This window comes from Sander vitreus, chromosome 8, assembly GCF_031162955.1.
Source record: "Sander vitreus isolate 19-12246 chromosome 8, sanVit1, whole genome shotgun sequence".
Classification (NCBI taxonomy): Eukaryota; Metazoa; Chordata; class Actinopteri; order Perciformes; family Percidae; genus Sander; species Sander vitreus.
This window is the reverse complement of record NC_135862.1, coordinates 29,176,601-29,196,779: the sequence shown is the minus strand read 5'-3', so window position 1 is coordinate 29,196,779 and position 20,179 is coordinate 29,176,601. Positions and strand designations below refer to the sequence as shown.

The following is a 20,179-nucleotide window of genomic DNA, read 5'->3' as shown; positions in this document are numbered from 1 at the left end:
TTGGATTGTAAACTGTAAAAGTGGAAACTACAGAAACATTTGACAGATTTTAGTGTAAACAAAAGATGTCGTAGAGAAGCTGTACAACTTAGCAGTAAGTACAACCTCCAACTTGGCTGTCCTCACAAAACCAAAAGCAATTTAATTTCATTGCTCATCAGCACTAAGATGTGTCTCCAAGTATCTACTTTACTTTGGTACACCACACTGGTCTCAAAATTAACAGCAGCAATACAGTTAAAGAAAATGTTAATGTTGAATATTATTTAGTGTGTTTACAGATAAGTTATTTTATTGAAATTAATGAAAACTTCAATGCTCAACAAACCATTATCTTCCATCTAATATGATGGTGATGTAAATAGTCCATATATCCAAATGTGATCAGTGAGAGAAAATTGTTTTTATTTTCTGTTTTAAACTTGAATGAAATTCAATTTGCAATACTGAATTATTTGCAGTACAGTTCAAATGACATGTTTTATAAAAGGTAATTACAAAAAACTATTTTACACACACACTTTGGCGTAACCCACTATTGGTCTTCAAAGAAGACTTTAGCCATGGCAAGGGCAACCTTGGCCACCTTTTTCTCCTTGGCGTCGGGGCCCATGTTGGCACGTGCCAGTCCTATCCAGTGCTGCTCTGTACGGCTCTGGTAATCCGTCACCGTCTCTCCCTCCTGCACTGTGGGGTGCTCCACTACATCTGTAAACGCACACAGTTAGAGAGGTTAACATTTCCTGCCCAACACGAATATGTGATACATTCAAGTAACCAGTAGTGGTTAAGTTTAGGGTTGGCCCATAAGGGGATAGGGATGGTCCTTATGTTGTAGAGTTTGAGACGCAGCACAGGATGTACATGCTGAAGTGGAGACTAGAACGTTTTCCATTAGTGATCAAATTGGTGGTGTGGCGTGGTGCAGTATGCTATACTTGCACGGTCGAAGTATTGCATGGAGGACGGCGTGTCAAATCCTTCAACACCACCAATTTGATCACTCATATGAAGAACAAACAATATCACGAGCAAGCTACTAGCAAGCTGCATCGTTTATCAGTATCAGTAAAAAAAAAAAGGTCTATTGGCGGTGAGTCGGTCAGCCGGGCCACCGCTTGGATTCACACTGAAAGATCTCAATAACTATTGGATGGACGGCCATGAAATGTACTGGCATTCACGGTCCCCAAAGGATAAACTCTTCTGACTTTGGTCATCCCGACATTTCATCTAGTGCCATAATCAGATCAAAATGACCCAGTATTTGTGTTCAAACCAAATATCTGCAAACCTGATTACTTAAGCATCAGCATCAGCTGTACTTTGTGTTAAGTGCTAATTAGTATATGTTAGCATGCTAACACGATAAACTGGCGATGCTGATGTGGTTTACATTATATGCTTTAAATCAGCATGTTAGCGTTGACACTGTGAGTATGTTAGCATGCTAATTAGTATTTAGCTAAAAGCATCACTGTGTCTCAATACAACCTCAGAGATCTGCTAGCATGGTTCTAGAGTCTTATCCTTCTCAAATTGTCACCTATACTTAGCGGGACATGTAACAGTTGAAACTTGTCAGTGCTCTGGTGGATAAAGTATTTAATGGTTTCACAATCCACTTCAAACAAACGTTTGGATTTCTGTAACGCAATTTCTCGTTCCTTATTAGCTTACATATTCGCCAATACCGATATATTTGCAATAAACAGTTATCAGCTAATATACTGACGTGGCCAATTTCAGTTGGCTAGTACAGTGCCAGTTCAAAAAGTACCTGTTTGGAACAGGCCGTTGCTTGGCCTGTGGTATTGCTGCTTGTAGCATTCTCCAGAACCAAATTGTTCCCCAAAATGACTTACAGAAGGACCCCAAACCACTTAACATGCAACTCCACTGTATAGCCTACTACTGACTTACAGTGTACTTCTAAATCAGAGGAAGACATTGTACCAGAGACGGTTAAAACCGAGACGCCCCAATTCGAGCTAGTTTCCTGTATCTGTGTCACATGGGCTCTGCCACGGCTCTTTAAGAGACTAGCAGCAGGTCCGAGTGTATTGATTCCAATGGGAGAAGTGACCGTTAACACAGATTATGAGCGATCCTTTCGCCCCATAGTCACCATAGAAGATATTGCACCCATTTTTCACAAGACACATGCAGTATCTCCAGAACATTCTGACACTAAAATGGCATTTTTCGTCCGACACATACAAACTGTTTGAGACCTGATTCTGTCTCAGGACCAATGTCTCGCGGGATCTGGCAACACAGAGACGCTAACGTCAGCTAACGTTTGTGAACGCCCTAACAAAACTAATCTCCGTGATGCTGAATATGTCTTTTAGCTGTGTAAATATCTAACGTTAGCAAAAGAACATATTAATAAATGATTCAAATATAACTTTTCATTCATCCACATGACGTTCACTACACATTCAAACGAGGCAACGCCTCTTTAGGAGACAGGAAGTGTGGACCGTTTCATACCATTGGTGATGCCTGAAAATCTTTAGTATAAAAGGATCTTTGATTGTACTACTACATTTACCTGACAGAGAACGTTGCAGATTCAGAATTTAATAACAAAATATCACAATTAAAATGTGGAGTAATCAGACATTTGCCTCATGGATTCATGGCAGTGCGCTACCCATCCGGCCTGTTAGGAGAGCTAATGAGCACCTATCTGCGTTAATCAACCACCAGAACCGGACAGAGTACAGAGATGGACTCACAGAGACGCAGTCAGCCGGCACCGGACTGTAAGTGTGTGTGTGTGTGTGTGTGTGTGTGTATGTATGTATGTATGTATGGAGAGAGAGAGAGAGAGAGAGAGAGAGAGAGAGAGAGAGAGAAGAAAAGGTGGAAGGCAATGCAAACAAAGAGAGTTTTTTGTTCAACTAGGCTACATTTTAGTGTTGCTTTTTTCATCAACGATATTGCATGTTGATATCACCACAGTCAGCGTTTAAGGACACCTTTGGTGTCTCGTCATTATTATCGTTAACGAATGTAACACTTCAGCAGAGGTGTTCATTTCGCGCTGAAGTATGGATTTGATTGCGGGGGTATTTTGCCGACGGTAATGTTATTATTTAGCAGCACACTTAATTCATTAAAGGGTGAGTCTGATGAAAACTGCCGTCTTCGCCCGGTCAGCTCCGAGATAGTCACGCATTGCCCGACCTTTCTGCACGGCGCTGCGGAGGAAACTCCAAGATTAAGTTATGTTCTGCCATCTGTTTAGAAGTGGTGAAAGTACAGCTCACAGCAACTTAATATGATATCGTGTCTGGCTTTTGTTTGATATTTAGTGTCGGCAAAATGGCTTTTTATTGAGTTTCCCCTTAGCGAAATGCTGTAAGTGAATTTAAGCTGGGCTTTTATTGTGAAGGGTAGACATGAACAAGCCAGCGTTATGGTTAAACCTTTTTTTCTCAACCTTTTTCAACACAACAGTTGCGATGTTCCTGTCAACTCCAGGAAAGTGAAAAAAAACTTTGCCTGTAGTATCCAGCAATGATGTAACGTTGGAAGCAGCAAAAAGTGTACTGCTCAAAGCTGGTAAACCCCCCTGCTGCTGTACAGAGTGTGTCAACAGCCTGCTGCATGCTGCGACTGCAGGTATTTATTTTTTTACGTACATTTTTTTCCTCAACCTTTATTGATCGGCAGTTTAGTTTTATTCACAGTTTTCTTTTATATCCAATATCCAATGCTGTCAAAACTGCTCCAAATGCTCCAAAATCCAAACCCCAAGTCCATTGGGCACCCAAGAAACCAAGTGTGAAGTAGATTGGATGAACGGTTCATGAGATATTTCAAAGACAGACCACACACACACACACACACACAAACATACAGAGGCTTCCCTATTTATTAGATAGATAATAAAATATTTTTGGTTGGTTTCTACTGAAATCTAGGGAATTTATCATCTAGTCAACTATTGATCCCATATCAGATTTCACATTGAAGATGTTTTCACGTGCTTGAAAGGTTGGTATAACTTATATCATCATCATCTGTTTAATGCCAAGAATATCCTGACCTACATACTGTGCCTGTTACTCATAATAAATCGCATGAAAAGGTAAAAAGGAAAAACAAAGACAGATAAGTATAAGAGAGTGAAGAGGCAGAATAATCACTTGCCTTCCTCATCCTCGCTTTCCTCTTCAGACTCCTCCCCCTCCTCCACCCCTTCTGCTCCTTTCGCCTCCTCATCCTCCTCTTCATCTTCCTCTGAGTCCGACTCTTCCAGCCACTCCTGTGTCTCTGTGGAGAAAAACAATCAGCAATCTAAATGAAACCTCACATACCTATGTCCCATCGTATCATCCTCCAACTCCTCTCCTGCATCACAACATATTCAAACGAGACAAATCAGCATACTGGCTGCTGTAGAACTACCTGCTGCGCTGACACTGAACACATGTCATGTCATTTCAATTGGTCCACAAGTGTTACTTCGCTTATGCATGATTGACATGTATTTTTCACTCACTTGGGTCCATTTCAACCAGAACCTCCCACTGGTCCATCTTGTTGAGGTCCAGAGAGTAGAAGTCGTTCAGGGTGAACTGGCGGTCGCCAACCTCAAACATCCCTCCGTATAGGAAGAGCTTGCCCTGACGCGCCGTTGCCATGGCGCTGGACCTAGCGCAGGGTTCCACCAGGGGGGCCGAGGCTGAACCCGAAGAGATAGAAAACATGTGATTGTCCAACCTATCTATATCTTTGCCCTATTTTTTTCACATCTTAAAGCTATAGTGCATAGTTTCTGTCACCCCCATGAGGAATTCCAAGTAAGGCCTCATTCACACTGCCTGCGTCGGTGGTCAGACGGTGTGGCAAAAACGCAGGTCTTTCCATTCATTTTGAATGGGGTTATTGCCTTTAGGCGGCGGTGGGGTTTGCCACAGGGGGGACACTCAAAAAAACGCAGCGTGCCTGAAAAGTTGAGACCAACTCAACTTTTGGAGAAACACAACACAACACGTCATGTTGCGGTGGCCAATCGTGTTACCGGCGATCAGACTTGTCAGTGTGATTTGCGGCGGTGTGAGAATCCCATACAGTAAACATCCCTGCCTTAATCGCTGCAACAAAAAAGTTTTAAAACAATATGAAGGTAAAAAAGGAAACAAGCACTGAACTGCCCAGGAGTTTGTGTAATAGCTGAATGTTTCCTGCAACAACAAAGCACTCGCTATGTGTCTCTCGTCTTTCTTCTCTGCTCTGTCGTGTGAAATAAAGCTGCCTTCAAGTGCGGTCGGAAACATTGAAATCTATAAACGATCTGACAGTAAAATGTGTGTCTGTCTGTCTGTCTGTCTGTGTTCTTGCCATCGTCATCCTCCTCTTCCTCTTCTTCCTCCTCCTCCTCCTCCTCCTGAGCTCCAGGGATCACTTCCTTGATGGTCATCACTGTGCCGTCCTCTGTGACAATCTCCTTGACGACCTCAGTGGGTCCCTGGGGTGCCCCCTCCTCCTCCTCCTTATCTGCACCCTGCCCCTCTGCTCCACCCTTCTTCCCCCTCCTTCGTTTCTTCTTCTCCGACTTGTTTCCCTGGACAAACAGAAACCAAACAGTCAATAATCGCAGAAATCGGTCGAAGCATTGATACAACGCAGCTGCATTGAGAGGTGCTGGTTCCCACCAGTGGTGAGGAATTCTCCAAAATCAATAGAAATGATTGGTAACACTTTCTAATAACCTTCACTAATAAATGGTAAGTTGATCAATTAAACTTAAGTTAATAGTTCAGTGTTTCGCCTATTATTGTTTTGTGCTGTAACTCACACAATCTACTCACACAGTATCTATCTAAATCCTACACTGTGTGTGTGCGCAGCAGGTGTAGCCAGTTAAAACATACATTCACATACGCTCCGCGTATATATATATATATACACACACACACACACACACACACATCGGAATGTACATGTCATCTTCAATGCGCCCGTATTCACTCGTAGAGGAACCTGGCTTCAAGTATTTTCTGCATGTACTCGAACTTCGGCAACTGTAGTCCCTTCCAAATACAACCAAACACGGACGTTGATGGAGCACGAGTTGTCAGCTGCACCTTACGTTTCATTAACGACTGATGGCTGGACTTCTCGGGCTACGGAATGCTATCTCACGGTGACTGCTCATTTTATTGACTGAGTGGGAAATGAAAGCGTCAGTTCTACAGACTCGGCCCCTGTACGAGCAGCACACAAGCACTCACCTAGCTGAGAAGCTACAGGAGGTCGTGGCGGAGTGATAACTAGAGAGGTAAATAAGAGATGCTGTATTTTCAGTTTTATAGCTGATTGTCTTATTTTGTTTACAAGTTACAGATGGAGCCTGGAGATGATGTGGGGTTCTTATTGTTTACATCTTACTTTACACACTTCAGGCTGTTGCAGCTAGCTCAGGGAGAGACTGTATGACACATGAGAGACATGCACAATAAAAAAAAATTGCCTTCTGCATTTTTGTTTTGCTTTTCCCTCCACTGTACCGAACTCGTACCGAACCGTGATGTCTGAACCGAGGTATGAACCAAACCGTGACTTCTGTGTACCGTTCCACTCCTAATATATATATATACAGCGGGGAAAATAAGTATTGAACACGTCAATATTTTTCTCAGTAAAGATATTTCTGAATGGGCTATCGGCATGACATTTTACCAGATGTCAGTAACAACCCAGGTAATCCACACATACAAAGATATCAAACAAATAAGTCCATAAATTAAGTTGTGTGTAATAAAGTGAAATGACACAGGGAAAAAGTATTGAACACACTTGCTGAAATGTATTTAATACTTAGTAGAAAAGTCTGTTGGTCATGACAGCTTCAAGATGCCTCCTGTATGAAGAAACTAGTCGCACACATTGCTCAGCTGTGATTTTTGCCCAGTCTTCCACATAAACGGTCTACAAATCTTGAAGGTTCCAGGGGCATCTTCTACGAACTCTGATCTTCAGTTCTTTCCAGAGGTTTTCAATTGGATTCATGTCTGGTGATTGACTGGGCCATTCTAATCTTCTTTCTCTGAAACCAATTGAGAGTTTCCTTGGCTGTGATTTTGGGATCATTGTCTTGCTGAAATGTCCACCCTCGTTTCATCTTCAGCATCCTGGTGGATGGCAGCAGATTCTTATCAAGAATGTCACGGTACATTTCTCCATTCATCCTTCCTTCAATTATATGAAGCCTGCCAGTGCCAGATGTTGAAAAACAGCCCCACACCATGATGCTCCCACCTCCAAACTTCACTGTTGGTATGGTGTTTTTAGGGTGATGTGCAGTGCCATTTCTCCTCCAAACATGGTGTATGCTATGACAGCCAAAGAGTTCAATTTTGGTCTCATCTGACCAGATTATATTCTCCTAGTATGTCATTGGCTTGTCCAGATGTTGTGCAGAAAACTTTAAGCGAGCTTCCACATGCCTTTTCTTGAGCAGTGGTGCATTGCGTGGTGTGCGTGCATAGAGGCCATGGCGGTTGAGTTGACTAATTGTTTTCTTTGAAACAACTGTCTGCTTCTTCCAGGTCTTTCTGAAGATCTCCGTGAGTGGTCCTTGGTTCTTTGACAGCTCTTCTAAGTAATCTATGGACTCCTCTGTCAGAAATCTTGCGAGGAGCACCTGGTCGTGGCCGGTTAATGGTGAAATTATGTTCTTTCCACTTCCAACTTTCAGGGGTTTAGATATTCGTCTGTAACCAATGCCATCCGTATGTTTTTCTACAATAAGCTTGCGAAGGTCTTGGGACAGCTCTTTGCTTTTACCCATCATGAAATGCTTCTTGAGTGACACCTTGGTAATGAGAAACCTTTTTATAGGCCATCAATTAGGACTAATCCATCTGATATTAATTTTCACTAATAGGGGGCAGGACTGCTTCCTAAAAACTGACAGATTTTAGCTGGTTTATTGGCTTCCCATGTCTTTTTACACCCCTTTATCTTCATGTGTTCAATATTTATTCCCATTATCTTAATTAACTTTTTCATGGACATACATGTTTTGATTTCTTTGTATGTGTGGATTACTTGGGTTGTTACTGACACCTGGTGAAAATTTCTTTCCAATAGCCCCATCGGAAATATATTTACTGGGAAAAATGTTGACGCGTTCAATACTTATTTTCCCCGCTGTATAAGAACAGAGTCTGAAGCCAAAACATATCCTTTCATCCAAACAAATTTGACAACCACTCATTCATTCTGCAGGTTCACGGCCTTGTAGCTTACCCTGAGCAGGCCGGGGAACCAGCGGTTCTTCACCGTGTCATACAGGTACAGGTCGTTGTAGAAGTCGCCCTCCAGCGTCTCCTCCTCTTCCTCATCACAAACCCCACCAAACAGCAGCGCCCGCCCCGCTGGGCCCACCGCCACAGAAAATCCAGAGCGAGGAGGGGGCTTGTTCCCAGAGGGGTTCAACCTGGACCACGACCACTTCTCTGGAAGACAGAGAAACAGTCAAAACGAGTCGCAGAAAAACCTAAAAAGGAAAGTAGCTGAAAAGGGCTGGGAATCATTAAAAAAAAAGTTGGTACCGATACCAATACTAAGACTTTGACACCGGTTCCTGAATGATACTTTTTTTCAATAGCAGTTTTACAAAAATCCATTTTACATTACAAATCTTTTTATTTATTTTTCAGTTCTTTAACCTGTTCAATAATGTTAATGTTAAATGTTGTACCTTGGCCATCTTTTCCCTCTCGCTTGAGAAGGAACATGTCAGAGTGGATGGTCCCCTTCTCTACATCCTTCTTGACTCTCTAGATACACACACGCGCACACACACACGCGCACACACACACGCGCACACATCAGACCACATCACAGAACGTAGTGTATTATCAATACGGTAGAGAGGCACGTATGTACACACACCCACCACTTTAGAGTATCCCCCGTAGATGATGACACCCATGCCGTCGGGCGTGGAGGTCATCTTACAGGCGGAGCGTGGGGAGGGGCCGGAGCCCGATGGAGTGAGGCGGGACCAGGAGAAGGTGTCCAGGGAGAAGGAGTAGATGTCATTGTAGTAGATAAAATCCCTGCAGGGGGACGAGGCGGAAGCAGGAGACGAGAAGGGCGGAAACTGAATCACAAATTCACCAAAGAAGGATTTGATACATCTAAAAGCGTGAGGAGTGTCAGCTTTATGACCTATTTCGGAGAGACTGATGTTTAGATGACAGCCTGGATCTGATTCTAAAAGCTCAATCCTGGTTCTCCTTCGCCATAAACAACATGAAATCAAGGAGAGGGTTAATTTTTCCTGCTAAAGATTTCCCACCGTGGTCAGAAAACACAGGGGAGACACTTTGTTTCTCTCACTATGACTCTAGAGTCGGTACTCGCTCCGAAGCTAATCGCCGTCACTCTCTCACTTCTCCCTCGCTCTATCACCCACTCCCCACACACACACACACACACGTCGGCTCGACGCACACACCAGCGCACGAGTATAAACACCAGGCTACTTACATAGGCTACGGCGAAAGCTCTGCGTGGAGCCTGCGCAGAACCATAAAACGGCCTTAAGCCTCACCAACAAGGTTCCGGACCTCCACTGACACTCTACAAGTGACTGTCTGCCACAGTGTCTTTGTACATACAACTACTAGGAGTCACACTTATTTTGTAAATTCTATACTTATACAGCAAGTCCAAGTATGTTCCGATGAATTAATCCAACTTACTTGACGTATTGAGTGGAATAGAAACTGTGCTGATCTCTGTGGGTTTGTTTCGTTTCTTGTAGAATTAAAAACGTACCAAGGCCAAGTGCTTACTGCAGCGGCCTGGGTTCGAGTCCGACCCAAAGTTAAAAATAAAAAATAAAAAAAAAACAAGAATCTTTAAAAAAAAAAAAGAATTTAAAATGAACATAATTTGGAATAGGCTGTCTCCCTTTACCCATTACAGGTATGAGGCAAGTAATGATGTAATCAAACATGTAACCTGTCCACCGCCCCCTCCATTACAGACATCAGTTCCTTGTTTATTACTCAGTGTCCTTCTGCCTACCTGGTGCTCTCATGGAAACCTCCAAACACCAGCAGCTGTTTCTTGCTGAGGACCATCCGGTGGCCGCTGCGACCTGGTGGACCCCCAGGCGCCCTGGGAAAAACACAAAACCTCACATCATTTCGGATCACTGATGACAGTAAAATCATCCTTATGAATACAAAGTGAATATCCACAACACTGTGCTCCTATGGGACTTTAATATTCTTATTACCTAAGCAATCAACGTATTTACTAATTAGGCTGACAGTACAGGATGGAATGAACTCATAAAGATGTCTTCATAAATGAACATAACATGAAATAGTATTTTTAGCCACCCTCGGATTCCTGTATTCACACATTCAATCTGCCGATCATTACTTTCATTCATGCAGCGGTGGAAGAAGTATTCAGATCATTCACCTAAGTAAAAGTACTGATACCACACTGTAAAAATACTCTGTTACAAGTAAAAGTCCAGCATTGAAAAAGTTACTTTAGTAAAAGTATGTAAGTATCATCAGGAAAATGTACTTGAAGTATTAAAACTAAAAGTACTCAACTCCTCACATTTTAGAAACGATCCAAACTGTTAAAACTAAGTGTTTAATCGGCTAATAATTTCAGCTCTACTTGTAGGCCTGTATGTGGTTTGGTAGTTTAATTATAATAAAACTGCATGTGTTTTGTGTGCAAATATCTTAATTTGTAAAGGAACTAGTAACTAAAGCTGTCAGATTAATGTAGTGGAGTAAAAAGTGCAATATTTCCCTCTGAGATGTAGTGGAGTAGAAGTTGAAAGTGGCATGTAAAGAAAAGACTCAAGTAAAGTACAAGTACCTCAACATTTGAACTTAGGTACAGTACTTGAGTAAATGTACCTAGTGACATTCCACCACTGCATTTATGATGCCTTCCGTTCATCGTTACATCTATTGTTATGAACCTCTGCACATACTTGATGTTCTCCCACGTGTGCGTCGCCAGGTGCAGCACCCAAAGGTCCTTGTAGTGGTAGAACTGTTCCCCATTCGGAGAGGCAAACTCTCCACCAAACACCCAAAGCTGACCCCCACCCTGGGGGACTACCACCGCCTAAGGGGGGGGGGGGGGGGGGGGGGGGAGGAAGGGAGAGAGGAAGGAGACAGAGGGGAGGAAGAGGGTTGCATAAACAGAGTGAGATAAGGAGGTCTGATGTCCTCGGATGTAATTGGTTTTCTTGCAACAGGCCATCAGCCGTGATGACATTGCTGATAAGTTTCCTCCGATTGGTGTTGCAGCAGTCTGCCCCCGTGTGGCTTAAATGAAGAATCACATAATTGATGAAGGACTTCCAAACTAAATTATGTTCCAGTGGAGCAAATGTAACACTACCAGGGTCTATTAAATATAGCTGTAAACTTCTTAAGAATCAGAATAAGAATGGGATTTATTGTCAAGTAACAGTTACGACCAGCACCAAGTTCCCTCGGTTGGTGCTGCATACATAAACACATTAAGGGCCCTATCTTGCACCCAGCGCAATTGACTTTGTACACCGACGCATGTGTCATTCCTATTTTGCACCCGGCGCACAGCAGACTTTTCCCTCCACAGACTCACGTCGGTAAATTCCCGGGGGCGGGTCGGCAAAAAGAGGAGGCGTGTTCCGCCGCAAACGTTCCCTAGTGCCGTTTTGCAGTTTCAGAAAACAGTTCTGCCACAGACCAGGAGAAACCTAGTCTAAAGTCAGTGGCGCGTTATTCAGATGCTATTTTAAGGGCGCATGCTTGGCCGTAATGTAGAGTGTGCACACCGCGCATACACCTTGCTTCTCTCATCTCACGGACCCAGCAGTTCCCATTTTTGCAAACCATATATAAATACAAGGAAAAATATGACCTTGTTTTACACAACATTTCCATGAATCGTGGATGTGTTGATGACACAAATGAGGAAATAATAGAGGACTTAAGGAGATGTGATGTTGAACTGCATGTGCCGATGCCACTTAACCCAAATGCCCCAGCAGCAGCACGGGAGAGCAGAGACAGAAGAGCTGCATCATCTATAGTGAGGTAATCCCAGTCTAATGTTAGACTACGTTGCAAAAATATCACCATGCAACCTCGTGATTCAGTGAGAGTGAGCCCAAAACGTCGGAAAGTATGTTTTTGTGACATTTCTTTATTTACATTTTGTCAAAAAGAAAAATCAATAGCAAACGTCGGTCTCCTCGGCTGTGAACCGCTCCTGGCGTGCGCCCATGGATGTATTAAGAGCGTGCGCCTAGCAAATCCGCCATTATAACAGCAATCCGCCATGGAACAAGCGCGCCTGCTTTTAAAGGGAATGTGAGATAATGCTCCGATTGGTTTATTGCACCTTACGCCCAAACCACACCTATGAGTAATGTAGCTACTTCAGACCAACCCATTTTAGATTTGCGTCGGGCACGAGAGTCATTTATCCCGCCGGTATAATAGCAACAGCGCCCGAGATCCGCCCACAAAGCTACTTGCATTTGGCGTTTGATACTGGCGTTTCAGATCGTTAAAATAGGGCCCTAAACGTTGATATGATATAAACAAACAATAAACACAGAAAAAATATATAAACAGTACAATATAACTGTTAAAAATAAAAAAAAATAAAAAAAGGCTGTTTGGATTAGTGCAGGATGTTCAAAAATGTTGTGCAGGGTATCTGCAGGTTTCACCAAGTCAACTTTATGACTTTTTAAGACCATTATGAATGAAATGTAAGACCTACCTATGTCTATATATATACTTAAGCGCTGCAAGAACATTTTAATGAGCACTAGAGGTAGCATGACATGGACGTAGGGAAATTAAGACCTGTTGAAAATGATTTAAGACCTAGAACACAATACTTAAGCGAATTTAAGACGTTTTAAGGACTAAACTTTTGACTTTGAAATTTTAGACTTTTTAAGACACCGCTGAAACCCTGGTTGAGGGATGTGCAAAAGTTCAGGATATATAGTGTGATAAATGTGCTATATAGAATGAACACCTGTCATTTGGTTAATATTAGTCATCTGGTCTTTGATTATTTGGAAGTGGTACTGCGTAACTAAAACTGCCGCTGAGAATGAAATCAAATACAATAAAGCTGAGAACTTAGACAGGCAGAGGGACAGAGAGAGAGTGCACCAGGATGCTCTTTGTGGGTGTACCTGGTGAGAGCAGCGTGGGGGAGGAGGGTTGGGGATCTCTGATTTAACCCAGCTGTTCTTCTTGATGTTGTAGAAAAACAGATCGTTGTACAGGTACGTCTGCAAAAACAAGTTTTTAAAATGAAGAATGTATTCAGTGGAAGTTCTGCTTGTAGCATACTGAATACACTGGAGAAAAAGAGGAGCACGTAGCTAATTGAACCATCTAATTAGCTACTCATTCAGTCATTCAGGGGATTTTCTACTACCTTCTTTCCATTGAAGAATTCTCCTCCAAACAGGATGAGTTCATCTTTCTCAGGATGGGCGGAGAGAGATGCACTCAATCTGAAAAACATGAAAAGACATCAGAGACGTAAGATACATACATCCTCCCACTGTGGCTGACATGATGCAGACATAATGTTATAATCCAGGCTTTTCACGACCATTATTAGGCTAAGGCGCGGCACCAAAGCCGTTTTGGACACCACATAAGCCAAATGAATGTAACTAAATGACTTTCTTAATGATTGTAGTTGGTCCCCAGTGGACTACTTTAGCAAGTTTTGTCTTTAAGCTTTTTGAGTGTTATTTTTTTTAAATTATCTGCTCTAGCTCTTTCAACGTTTTAGACACAGATATAGGGCTGGGTATCGTTCAAAAATATTCGATACCGGTACTGAGACCAATACCGTGACTTCCGTGATACCGGTTCCTAAACGATCCTACCAATATCAATTTTATAAAATAAAAAGAAATAACATCACGGCAGGAATGTATTTATTTATTTTTCAGCTCCTGCTACGTGAGCCCCGTCTCTGTGCGTAATTTAGAGTTTTTCCTGCGTGTCTCTACGACGGGTAACATTAGACAGCCAATCACAGACATTATTAGAGCTTTGTAGAAGCATGCTGCATGCTTATTGGCTCACTGACGCTGGTAAGACTTACTACTTAGGTACTGAAATTGGGTACTGCAATGACGAGGCAGTTTTCGATACTAGATACTTTAGAGGTAATTCGGTCGGTGCCTAAAAAGTATGGAATTCGGTACCCAGCCCTACACAGATTTGATAATAACAAGTCCAAAATGATGTGAAATTGCACGGTTTTTTTATTGAAAAAATGTCACATTTTCTTGATGGAGAAAACCCCTAAACCCTCTGCCAAATATGTGCAGCTAAGTCTTACACAAACCTAGGGAAAACACTGTAATCTGCCCTGAAACTGCTTCGCAGCCAAGGTGGCAGCGTCGCTCTAGGGATGGCAATGTTGGTCTGTCGGTCAGTCAGTCAAGAAGACCGATTTTGCCGTAATAACACCACAGCAATCTGTAACACAGCCCAGCAGCGACCACAACTTCCTTTAAAAGCTAAACTAGATTGGGGTGTGTGGAAAACTCAACTGGAACACTACAACTCTATGGTAGAGTCAGTCATTACATTTGCTATTGTTACTTAGTTTAGTTTTCTCTCGACAGGTGACAAGAACATGCATTAAGACATAGTTTTTAGACGGTAGTTAAGAATTGACCCTTTTCTATCTGAAATTATTTTATCTCTCATGTTATGTAACTGTTAAATACTCCTGATAAGTCAGCTGATGATCTTCCATGCAAATATTGGTGGATGGCAATGGCAACATTGTTTTAACCCCTGATGATTGGGCTGGTTGATGATGGCTAGATGTACTCTCAAGACTTGTTGTTATGCTAACACTGAGCTAGCAATATGCACGTTATATATATTTGTATTATGATCTGTGTTCAAGGCTGTATATGGAAGACAATTTTCCCAATAGGGACAATAAAGTTGAACCTTGGTGATGGAGGTGGACATGTTGTCTCTACAACTTGGGTCTTCTTTGCATCCAGATTCTGAAACTCAGCAATCAGAGCCTCCAGATCCTCCTGGAGACAAGGAAGGAAGGAAGAACGTAACCAAATGGCTTTCAAACATGACGCGAATGTTGTGTGTCCTAGGAATATGGGTAATATTAATATTATTAATATTGCTATTACTAATTATAGACTGTTTTGTTGTTACCTGGCAATTGTACCATTTGCATAAACAGACCAGTAGTTAGCTAAAAAAATATTTTTCCAACATCCATTACAAAGCTACAAAGTTATTGGCGCGGCAGAATGTGCTATTTCTGTGTCATATGCATAGACATATATAACAGAAAAAGATACATATACAGTATATGATCATAAGACACGAACAAATAATAACATACAGCGTTAACCCAGGTTAAGTGTTGACGTTAACGTTTTAGGTTACCTCCTCTCGTTTGGACCGCTTTGAAACTTTTTTCTCCATTTTGGCAGCTGTTTTCTCCGCTCCCTTTACCTTCTTTTCTTTCTTGCCTTTTTTTACCATGACTGCTGTGATGCACTGACAGATATTGTTAAATTTCCGGGTGGTTAGGGTTATCTGTTAATTTAAATGAAGTCGGTGTCACATGGAAATCCAAACAAACTCGCATGCCGGCGGAGGCATATGCCTTTCCCCCCCGACCAGTGAGATTTACTTCCTGCAACAAACTTGACGTAAGCACGTTGTCAAAGCGCAACACCGCCCTCTAGCGGGCCGGAGGACACTGTGCGCATATGAATATAATGTATCTTTATACTGTTAGCTTGCCAGAGGTTACTTCATGGTTGAATATTATTCTGAACAAAGAGTGGCCAGAAAACACAGGGCGCAAGCAGAAAATGTTGAAATTTTGTGTTAAGTCATGGAAAAAGGGAACGTTTTACTTTGTTAATAGTATTCCCTTGCTGTGATGCGTGTTTCACCTTACCACATAATATAGGCTACACATATAGCTTTTACACATTCATGTTAATATGCATGCATACACTAGGCGGCTCCGGGACAAAAAAAGACCCGTTGACGGTAAGTAACTGGCACACAAACAACCTGGAGTTTTCCATGGGGCAGTTTTTCACTTAGGCCTGTTATACTTTGTAAAGCAAAGCCATGTGTCATAATATATATAGTTTGCTCCTGCGGCATTAACCAGTCAGTTCTGCAGTTCAGAAACAACTGTAGCAGGGAGTGAAGCTGAGGATACTATACATACGATACGATACAACTTTATTGTCAGTTTACACTGAAAATCATTTTTGCATCCTTAGGCATTTCCGTTTAAGAGATTTGCACACAGTCACACAAAGGCAGTCTTGTATAAAGTACTTGAGTAAAAGTACAAGTATCAAGAAAATGACTTTGAAGTTGATGTCAGCTTTTAGAATAGTAGACCTACTTGAGTGAAAGTAGTAACTGATATTTACTGTACTTAAGTATCAAATGTAATTTTCTGATATTAAATGTGCTTAATTATTAAAAGTAAAAGTTAAAAACTTAGATTATCAACTTTGTGGCTTCCTTATAGTAAAGCGTCAGGGTTTCCACACCTTCTTAAACATCAAATTCAAAGTCTTTTCCAGGACTTTCCAGGCACAATTCCCTTAAGTTAAAGGACCAAACACATTTTTTTAGAGAGCTGACCTCAACAAAGAGAAAAACAGAAACAGAACTTGAATTTTTTTGTAAAGAACCTTTAACTCCAACATACGAAAACATATCTTGCAAATAAGGCCAGGTGTGTTACATTATCTTCGTCACCACCCCATTCTCCAAACCTGCTTTTTTGCAGTAACAACAACTAACTAACAAATTCCTTCTGATTTTACTTTGTAACGAGTAACAAAGACGCTTATTGGAAATGTATCGGAGATAAAGTATACATTTAAAGGTACAGTAGGTAAGACTTAAACTAAAACTAACTTTCTGTCATATTTGCTGAAACTGACCCTATGTTCCAGTAGAACTACATGAAGCAGGTCATTAAAAAAAAAAATCTGGCTCCTCTGGCACCACCTATTGCCTGTAGTGTGATTTACAAAAATCCACCGCTCCCTGTTCAGATGCACCAATCAGGGCCAGGGGGGGGTGTCTAACTGCGTGTCAATCACTGCTCATGGACAAGCATTCATTCTCCCTTGTGGGGGGAGGGGCTTCGCAGAAAGGGGGGAGGGACTGAGAAGTTGTCGATGTTCAAATTTTTTGGCTAAGTCCTGGATCTTCGCAATCCTACCTACAGCACTTTTAATTTAGGAAATGTAGTGTAGTAAAAGTGAAAGTTTCCAGAAATATAAAATAATGAAGTGAAGTACAGATACGTGAAAATTGCAAGTAACAAAGTATTTGTACTTTGTAACATTACACCACTGCACAAATGACACTTTTAAAAGACGTACAAAACACATTAAACCAGACAATTAAAAATCTGAGATCAGATCCCAGATGATGATGATGATGATGATGATGATGATGAGTACTGACTGGTAGTATGGGTATTTACACAGTCTGTTCCCATGTGCATTGCGTGTTTGAAAACACGTGTCCATTTATCTTCAGTGTGTGTGGAATGTCACAAAGAGAAACGACACGTGCTAATGAGCAGGAAAGTGTCTTATGGTCTTATGATATGGCATTCGTTTGTCACTAATCCCCCCACCCCCCCACCCCGCTATTCCCTCCCACCCCTGACAGGCCCTACATGCCCACAGCTGCAGTGATCCATCCTGTTAACTACAGTTGCGACAGTAATATTTGTCAAATTTCAGCTATAATATGATGCGTTGATGCTGAAAGTCGGGTAACCTCTTATTCTCAGAGATGAATTGAACACCACGGAGATGTAAGCACTCTTTGGATGGATGACAGAAAAAGGCACTTGTGTGTTCCTTTGGACCCAGTCATTCAAAACCTTTACAGATGACGTGAACCACAGCATTACAATAGCACAACAACTTCAGGGTGCATTGTGTTAATCTCCTTTGATAATAAGAGGTTGAGAAATATTTTAGTGCCTGACACTAAAATATCCAACTAAAGCAACACCCAGAAATTGAGTAATGATGTCTGCTTTGTGGAAGGAGGCTATTTTTAAAGATATATATTGCCAACTGCAGAATACAATTTGGCAGTCAAATGATGTACAAGATTGCTATGTATTGCTTTTATTTATATCAGTGACTCATCTATGCCTCCCGCTTTTTGAATCAATCAGCCCTCTCTGGTTAAATGGAAGTCTTATCCTTCATCACCATTAATCCTTTTTATTTCATATCAGCTCACAGTGATCAGAAATTAAGGAGATAATGTTTTTTTTTTTTTCACTTATGAATTCATCAAGGCCAGTTTCTGTTGTGGGTGTCAGCTCTTTCCAACCATCTGTCAACATATTGTAATATTCATTTTCCTTCCCAGCATCTACAAACACATACAAAAGATCATACACACACACACACACACATCAGCTGACTACACACACACACACACACACACACACACACACACACACACACACACACACACACACACACACACACACACACACACACACACACAAACGTCACATGACTGCTATGCCCACAACTAACTCCTGACTGCGAACCCTTGGTGCTTTTTTTTGGGGGGGGGACATACCCTTTTTCCTGGAAGCCAGACCCACTAATACATATAATTTGAGTCATGTGGGGATCAGGACAGGGGCCCATGAGCAATACTGGTTCCCAGACGATTGTTCTAGAGACCAGCCTGCAGACGTAATAATGTATGCAGGATGCAACAAAAGTGGCACATGGGGACTAAGTTATACTGTTGATCAGCAGACATGGTGAATACATCAATACTGAAAAAGCCATTCTGTGAAATTACTGTCTGTCTCACATGGTGGTGAATGTTTGCAACAGGTGCAGGTGTTGATTTTACTATCACTTACACTTACTCTAGGAAGCGTGTTATAATTTAAATGCAAGGGAAGACAATTCTCTGCCCACACCGTCAACCCAGTTTCAGTTGGATGTCTTGCATTGATTGTCCATGTGCGAGGCACATTTAGATAAAGTAATAGCCAACATGTATGAGAGGCAGTGTCGAAGATACATTTACACTGAACTGTAAAAGATGAGAGATTTTAGATTTAGTTTATGCAGCTTTTCAAGTAGCCTGCACATGCTTTATCCAATAATGTGAATGATGTCTGAATCAGTTCCTCACATTAAAGGCAGGGTTGGTGATTTTGAAAAGCTAGCAAGATTTGAAAGTAGCATCTCCTTGGGGCTCCGTCTAACCCCTCCCTCTGCCCTCGGGGCACCGACCCACACACCGCTGGGCAGGGCTGTAGTCAAGTCCACCTTTGTCGAGTCCAAGACAAGTCCAAGACATGGACTAGTCGAGACAGAGTCAAGACCAAGACAGCAAAAAAAGAATCCTCTTCAAGACCACTTTCTTACCTGTTCATAATTTATGTGATGTGAGACACGGTATATCTTTTATTTTAAGATGATCGTTTCGAGAATATTTGGCGAGTCCAATGGTCGAGTCCGAGACAAGTCTGGGTCCAAATACCAACGAGTCCAAGACAAGTCCAAGACAGTAGAAAAATGTCTCAAGTACTACAGCCCTGCCGCTGCATTGCTGCTTCAGAGCAGAGCGGAGAAAGGACCTCAATTTGACTTCATGTCTCTTTCACCGCGAAGCGAACAGCTAACATTATCATATTGAATGTTTAAAACCAGTCTAGCAATGGGCTCAGGCTCGTACACGGGAGGGGTAGAGTACGCACAGCGGGGCAAGGAGGCATTTCATTGGTTCTTTCCAAGCTGACCGCGAGGCAGTGATTAGTGGGCGTTTTTACAGGATTACAGCAGCTACAGATGACAGATCTATTTCATCCATCCTTTTATAGAGCCCATAAGTTATTTATTTTGTACAAATATATAAAAACAATTTATAAAAAAGTGTATATTGAAAATAGTTACCAAGCCTGCCTTAAACGAGTTGCTCCTGTCATTTTCTCTTCTCAAAAAGCAGGAGTAAACTGACTTGACTATATTTGAGTTTGTTTCATTTTACTGACTTGACTTGACTTACAATAAAGCCCCTTGAGGCAAATTTGT

The 20,179-nt window shown here is 41.8% G+C and overlaps 1 protein-coding gene across 1 annotated transcript; it reads right to left on the bottom strand.

Annotated features, from left to right (window-relative positions):
• Positions 1–384: 384 nt before the first annotated feature.
• Positions 385–15,719, bottom strand: klhdc4 (kelch domain containing 4). The gene is made up of 13 exons (XM_078257759.1): positions 15,486–15,719; positions 15,021–15,112; positions 13,471–13,549; positions 13,223–13,321; positions 11,003–11,139; positions 10,063–10,155; positions 8,924–9,086; positions 8,726–8,804; positions 8,272–8,480; positions 5,359–5,581; positions 4,517–4,699; positions 4,165–4,287; positions 385–708 (listed from the first exon to the last, which is right to left on the bottom strand). Exons 1-13 carry the CDS (start codon positions 15,582–15,584, stop codon positions 536–538), a joined length of 1,752 nt encoding a protein of 583 aa, XP_078113885.1. The 5' UTR covers positions 15,585–15,719; the 3' UTR covers positions 385–535.
• Between the last annotated feature and the right edge of the window lie 4,460 nt (positions 15,720–20,179).

Coding starts and splice junctions, on each gene's coding strand:
- klhdc4 (XM_078257759.1), bottom strand. CDS start 15,584: ATGGTAAAAAAAGGCAAGAAAGAAAAGAAGGTAAAGGGAGCGGAGAAA. Junction 13,550..15,020: donor TGTCCACCTCCATCACCAAG/GTTCAACTTTAT, acceptor CATGTTTTTCAG/ATTGAGTGCATCTCTCTCCG. Junction 4,288..4,516: donor TCTGGTTGAAATGGACCCAA/GTGAGTGAAAAA, acceptor TTTTCTCCACAG/AGACACAGGAGTGGCTGGAA.